The sequence below is a fragment of the Neoarius graeffei genome, chromosome 14 (genome assembly GCF_027579695.1).
Source record: "Neoarius graeffei isolate fNeoGra1 chromosome 14, fNeoGra1.pri, whole genome shotgun sequence".
NCBI classification, from domain to species: domain Eukaryota; kingdom Metazoa; phylum Chordata; class Actinopteri; order Siluriformes; family Ariidae; genus Neoarius; species Neoarius graeffei.
The window spans coordinates 14,255,881-14,263,377 of record NC_083582.1 but is presented as its reverse complement, the minus strand read 5'-3'; the positions used below and the strand labels follow the sequence as shown (position 1 = coordinate 14,263,377).

At 42.5% G+C, this 7,497-nt stretch overlaps 1 protein-coding gene across 1 annotated transcript in view; it reads left to right on the top strand.

Annotated features, from left to right (window-relative positions):
• med24 (mediator complex subunit 24) overlaps nucleotides 1–7,497 on the top strand; it is a 42,725-nt gene that overhangs the window by 13,544 nt on the left and 21,684 nt on the right. Inside the window, exon 17 of the mRNA XM_060939328.1 lies at nucleotides 5,823–6,001. Coding sequence (XP_060795311.1) covers nucleotides 5,823–6,001 — 179 coding nt within the window. The remainder of the gene's footprint in view (nucleotides 1–5,822; nucleotides 6,002–7,497) is intronic.

Here is a 7,497-nt window from a genome sequence, read left to right as displayed (position 1 = left end):
ACCTGTTCTGGAAGGACCCTGACTTTGCAACACAAATAAGTAAGCAACATGAGAACCAAGGAGCCTCCAAACAGATCAGAGACAAAGTTGTGAAGAAGTATAGATCAGGGTTTGGTTATAAAATAATATCCCAAACTTTGAATATCCCAGAGAGCACCATTAAATCCATTATAGCAAAATGGAAAGAATATGGCACCACTACAAACCCGACGAGAAGGCCGTCCACCAAAACTCTCAGACTGGGCAAGGAGGGCATTAATCAGAGATGCAACAAAGACACCAAAGATAACACTGAAGGCGCTCCAAAGACCCACAGCGGAGATGGGAGTATCTGTCCATAGGACCACTTTAAGCCATACACTCCAGAGAGCGGGGCTTTATGGAAGAATGGCCAGGAAAAAAAAAGTCACTGCTGAAGAAAATATGTTTGGAGTTTGCCCAAGACCATGTGGCAGACTCCCCAAACACATGGAAGAAGATTCTCTGGTCAAATGAGACTAAAATTTATCTTTTTGGCCATCATAGGAAATGCCATGTGTGGCACAAACCTAACACCTGGAGAACACCATTCCGACAGTGAAGCATGGTGGTGGCAGCATCATGCTGTGGGGAAATTTTTTATCTGCAGGGACAGGAAAGCTGGTCAGGATTGAAGGAAAGATGGCTGGCACTAAATACAGGGCAATTTTGGAGGAAAACCTGTTTGAGTCGGCCAGAGGTTTGAGACTGGGATGAAGGTTCACGTTCCAGCAGGACAATGACCCTAAACATACTGCTAAAGCTATACTGGAGTGCTTGAAAGGGAAACATTTAAATGTCTTGAAATGGTCTAATCAAAGCCCAGACCCCAATCCAACTAAGATTCTGTGGCATAACTTGAAGATTGCTGTACACCAGCATAACTCCTCTAACTTGAAGGAGTTGGAGCAGTTTTGCCTTGAGGAATGGGCAAAAATCCCAGTGGCTAGATGTGCTAAGCTAATAGAGACATACCCCAAGAGACTTGCAGCTGTAATTAGTCTGGCTAACGCGACTTCAAAGCTCTGCGAGCATTTGGTCTGGCAAAGATATTAAGCCCAACCGTTTCCCAAAGTGCGTGGTTGACCCGCCTCCCTGAAATGCCTCAGTTTGCTACTGGTCGAAGCCAGAAAAGGCTGTGATGAAGCTTAAACCAATCACATCACTCTTTCCTCTGACGTATGTGACGCGACGGGGCTAACTGGTAGATTAAACTCTTACCGAAGCCGGTCGGGAGCAAGGCGAAAACGTCCTTCCTTTCAATAAATACCTCCAGGGCTGCTCTTTGCTCCGTTTTCAATGAGAACTTGCTCCATGTTTGCAATGTTTCTACTGAATGAAGCGCTTCCGGCATAGATTCTGTAAACAATTTATGGCTTCCGGTCGCAGTTCTACTACGTCACTGCCTTGAACACGCCTCTACCCAGGGCCGTTGGAGATGCTCAAAGTTGATTGGCTCCCGATTTTTCGGGAGCTTGGAAGAGCTGTAGATAGCTTGCCTGGCCAGACTAAGCTCGCAACAGGCCCTCGTGTTGCGTCACGCTTAGGATGGGTGGGCCCAGGCTAAGCTGTAATTGCAGCAAAAGGTGGCTCTTTGGGGGAGGGGTGAATACCTATGCACACTCTAGATTTCAGTTTATACATCTTAATTATTGTTTGTGTCACAATAAAACAACATTTTTCACCATATATCTCACCACTTGATTTATACAACATGTATGAGAGAATAACTTCAGTTATAGCATTATCCGGTTCTCACAAAAATGCTGATGTTTCTCAAGCAGCAAGATCTAAGTGTGTGACCACTGATGTAGGCGGATCTGAACAGAGATAACATCATGTGGCCAGTAAAGCTCCCGCTTATCTTGTATGTGGAAACCTTTGCTGCATTTTTTTTTTCCTCCTGCATTAGTATCTCCTCTCATCTCATTATCTCTAGCCACTTTATCTTGTTCTACAGGGTCGCAGGCAAGCTGGAGCCTATCCCAGCTGACTACGGGCGAAAGGCGGGGTACACCCTGGACAAGTCGCCAGGTCATCACAGGGCTGACACATAGACAACCATTCACATTCACACCTACGGTCAATTTAGAGCAGGGGTCACCAAACTTTTTTCTCTGGGGGCCACATTGTCGTTTCTGACTGTGATGGGGGCCGGGGTCGGGTCAGCTATATCACAGAATTGTATGACCCAGACAAATATGACCACCAGCAGGCCTCATTGTGTAGTAGAGATTACTAGCCTGGCACAGCCATCCCCACTACTATACCCACACTACTATACCCACACTACTATATCAACACTTGATTCCTGGCACATATTTGTTTATCTTTACTAGTGGTTTGCAAAAGTAGTAATCGAGTCTTCACACTTTGTTTTAATTTGAAATACCACTGATATTCCATTTATTTATTTTCTAATAAAAATAACATCAAAGCTGTCAAGGTAAGAAACATCTGCCTATTTGAGGTGATTGACACTGGCAAAGGTGAGTGGAAAATTATAAATTGTAGGTAGGCCTGTTGATATTATTAATAATATAAATAATAATTGTATGCAGCACTTAATAAAGGTCAAATAAATAAGCCTATAAAATAAATACATTTAAAAAAACAGTGAAATTATAATAATATGAACAATAGATCAATAGATCACAGCAGTTGTGCTGTGACCTGCATGTCATTGCTCTCATCCATGGCCAAAGCAAAAAACTCGAATTCTGACGCTTTCTCATTCAGCTGGTCATACATGTTGTCCCCCAAATCTTCGGTTCGCCTGGTCATAGTAGGTGCGGAGAGACTCACCACGTTGAGCGCATCCTTCTTGTCGGGACACACCTCCTTGGCCACAGCAAGCATGTATACTTTAACAAAGTCCCCATCAGTAAACGGCTTTCCATGGGTAGCTAGTAGGTGAGCTACCTTATAGCTAGCTCAGACAGCAGCCTGGTTGATCTGGGTTTGGTGAAGGAATACATTCTGTTGTGCAGCCAGTCCGCATTTCATCCTCCGAATCCTGTCTTCTCTTGTTTGCCCTCGCAAACTAACATACTCTTTGTGGCGGGTTTCATAGTCACTACGTTTACATGCACATCCAAATCGAGCTACTGTCAGTAATCGAGCAAAGGGTCCCAGCAGGGTGCCAGAGAAATCCAATCCTACATGCAGTGTTTAAATTGAGCTATTGTTATGAGGTGCATTGTGCACCCGAGCCACAGGTGGCGCTACACGCCCCATCGTGTTGGTACACTTTCGGTTGTCGTCATGAAGAGCTATTCAAGAGTATAAACAAAGTGACTACATGCGGAAATTAGCATGTACTGCTATAACCTGGTACAGACATCTGTCTTTACCACAAGGATAATGTTTAATTTGTACACTGTCCCTTTTAAAAATAAAATAAACTCTAAGAAGAGTGTTTGTAGTTTGTATGTACGAACAAAAGTGTTCCTAATAAAGTGGGCGGCTAAGGTGAAGTGTCATGCCGACCGAGGCTGTTTTTTTTTTTTTGACCGAGGCTGTTGTGTTTCCCGCTTGTGGTCTCGTCACTCGTCACTTCCGGAAGGAGCAGTGCTGAAGTAAGTAGCTGGACTGCGTGGCTCGATAGGGTTTACATGCACTAAGTAGCTCGGCAAAAATCGCATAATCTAGGTCGTGTAGCTCGATTGCGAGAAATCAAGTTCGATTCAATTTCAGCCGAGCTAAGGTGTTTACATGCCATTTAGAGCTTCGATTTCAGACGAGCTATGGCAGAAATTCGATTTTCTCTATGTGCATGTAAACGCACTGAGTGACGACGCAGGTTATATTCTTTGAAAACCGGCACACTTTCTTTACGTACAAGACAAACTGCACAGTCCTTACTGACTACGTTTACATGCACATCCAAATCGAGCTGCTGTCGGTAATCGAGCTGAAGGTCCCAGCAGGGTGCCAGAGAAATCCAATCCTACATGCAGTGTTTAAATCGAGCTATTGTTATGAGGTGCATTGTGCACCCGAGCCACAGGTGGCGCTACACGCCCCATCGTGTTGGTACACTTCCGGTTATCGTCATGCAGAAGAGCTATTCAAGAGTATAAACAAAGTGACTACAGGCGGAAATTAGCATGCACTGCTATAACCTGGGACAGACATCTGTCCTGACCACAAGGATAATGTTTAATTTGTACACTGTCCCTTTTAAAAATAAAATAAACTCTAAGAAGTGTTTGTAGTTTGTATGTACGAACAAAAGTGTTCCTAATAAAGTGGGCGGCTAAGATGAAGTGTCATGCCGACCGAGGCTGTTTTTTCGACACAATTCACAGCTATGCAACAGCTGTACAGATGTATTTGGTGATACAGTAAGTGAGCTAAATTTTAACAGTGCAAACAATGCCACAAAAAGAAAAGATTCATGCCGTTGTCATGATTCGTTGTCATGCCGACCGAGGCTGTTGTGTTTCCCTTGTGGTCTCGTCACTTCCGGAAGGGGCAGTGCTGAAGTAAGTAGCTCGAATACGTAGCTCAATCGGGTTTACATGCACTAAGTAGCTCGGCAGAAATCGCATAATCTAGGTCGTGTAGCTCGATTGCGAGAAATCGAGTTCGGTTCAATTTCAGCCGAATTAAGGTGTATACATGGCATTTTGAACTTCGATTTCAGTCGAGCAACGGCAGAAATTCGATTCTCTCTATGTGCATGTAAACGTAGTGACTGAACGAAAAAATAATCGATGGTCCACTGTTCTTTAAAAACTCTGCACTCTCCGTCAGCTTTTCGCTGACCGCTAGCCATTTTGCTGTCCTGAACACTGACAGTTCTCTGCGCATGCGCTACCTGTCACTGCTTGATTGCGAGCATATGACGAAAATTCGGAAAATATGAATAGTTCATTTTATAACTAAATATCAATTTTAATTGATAAAATCAACAAAATACAAGATGCAGACATGTTATTATTTGCCAAAAAGCAATTTAAAAAAATAGGCCATGACCACTTTTGGGGATTGCCTCATAGGGCCGGTTCAAGTGATGGGGGGCAGAGGGGCTGGGGGGCCGGTCAAAAGAGGGTGGCGGGCCGGATCTGGCCCGCAGGCCGTAGTTTGGTGACCCCTGATTTAGAGTCACCAGTTAACCTAACCTGCATGTCTTTGGACTGTGGGGGAAACCGGAGCACCCGGAGGAAACCCACACGGACACGGGGAGAACATGCAAACTCCGCACAGAAAGGCCCTTGCCGGCCACGGGGCTCGAACCCGGACCTTCTTGCTGTGAGGCGACAGCGCTAACCACTACACCACCGTGCCGCCCTCCTGCATTAGCATGTCTGTTATTTTGACACTGGACAAATTGGTGTGTAAAAATATGCCTTGTTTTTTCCTACAGTGCATTTTCAAACGAGCCAGATTTTTATTTTTGATGCATGGAAGCGTTGTTGTTGTTGTTGTTGTTGTTAAATTTAACATGAAGGAAATAAGATTTGTTCTTTTATTTGATTGGCTGCGTCATTCATCAACTCTCATTATCTGCAAAAACAAAAGGTGGGTTGAGGGACAGTTTTAATGTTACTTCCAAATACTGACAAAATTAAAAACACCAAAAATGTATTAATTTAAAATGAATTTTAAAAATCAGTGACTGGGGGAAAATGTTTGTAAGGACAGTCTAAACGCACTGAAAATTAGTGATAAACACCTTTATTTTAAAAGTTTATTATTTTTTTAGATATTTATACTAAAATAGAATATAAAACTATTTTTTAATCACCAGGTGGGTTTTCTTCTTTTTTTTTTTTTTTAAACCCCTCGTTCTCCTGCAGGTCATCCTGTCTGAGCCGAGTCAGTTGGGCGAGACGCCGTTTTTTGAGACCTGGTTGCAGATGTGTATGCCAGAGGAAGGGAAGATCCTCAACCCAGACCACCCCTGCTTTAGGCCTGAACCAGGCAAAGTGGAAAGTCTGGTAGCATTACTCAACACATCATCAGAGATGAAGCTGGTGTAAGTACAGGCAATCTGGAAGAAAAATGAATGAGTGAAAATCAGAAAATTTATAACGGCTCATTCAGACATGGTCCAAATAAACAGTAATTGGAATGAATATAATGATCACTGTGGTGTAGGAGGAATAAAAGCCTTCAGGACGCTCCTGAAAAAAAAAAACAGCAATTATTTTCCTATAACATCAATCCCCTGTGTTGTATGTGTGTGTGGGGGGGGAGGGGGGTGTTCCCTTCCTTCTTCCCCTCTCCCCTTGCTTAGTTTGTTTGCTATAATTATTAATAATCTTGAGGTTGATCTTGACAATTGTGGATACAAAGCAAGTATGTTTCAGGTTGCTAAAATTGTTAAAAATGCTCAAATGTACAGTTCATGCCCTTAAGCTGATCATATACACTACTGTTCAAAAGTTTGGGGTCACTTTGAAATGTCCTTATTTTTGAAAGAAAAGCGCTGTTCTTTTCAATGAAGATCACTTTAAACTAATCAGAAATCCACTCTATACATTGCTAATGTGGTAAATGACTATTCTAGCTGCAAATGTCTGGTTTTTGGTGCAATATCTCCATAGGTGTATAGAGGCCCATTTCCAGCAACTCTCACTCCAGTGTTCTAATGGTACAATGTGTTTGCTCATTGCCTCAGAAGGCTAATGGATGATTAGAAAACCCTTGTACAATCATGTTAGCACAGCTGAAAACAGTTTAGCTCTTTAGAGAAGCTATAAAACTGACCTTCCTTTGAGCAGATTGAGTTTCTGGAGCATCACATTTGTGGGGTCGATTAAATGCTCAAAATGACCAGAAAAATGTCTTGACCTATATTTTCTATTCATTTTACAACTTGTGGTGGTAAATAAAAGTGTGACTTTTCATGGAAAACACAAAATTGTCTGGGTGACCCCAAACTTTTGAACGGTAGTGTAGCTGGAGATGAATTTATGCTCAATCTTGACAGTCATCTGATTTCAGTACAGTACACAAGTTTGATAAATTAGGATGAATTGTGCGCTCAACATTTTCATAATTGTTTGAGTGGTCTTCATTTTCTTCGTTTGGATCCATACAGATTGTTAGAAAAGTAAGGTTTGAAAAGCTCGCTTTCGACTCGAGTCTGCGTTTCTGTTCGTGAATTGCATTACTAAGGCTTTCTTTGAGGACCGTATGGAAGTGGGTATGAATGACTAACCAACCACTTCCATTCCAGTTTTGCACGATAAAAGTGGGTGTGTACTGATATCCCATGGCTCAAATATCAAAAGGCACCACACTTGTATTTAGTTTGGTTTTATCTGTTTTACTCTTTTGCATCATCCTCTGACTATAAGTGTTTCATTTTCTTTGAAGTGACTAAGTGTTTAAGGTTACATGAATCAGCAACGTTGCACAATTGCAGCTTGCAGGAGGTTTGGTTTGCGAAGGTGTGTGTTTGAAGTTTTTACTGAGGGAGGTAGTTCTATGGCAACAGATACTTCAACATGCATGTGGGTTTGGACA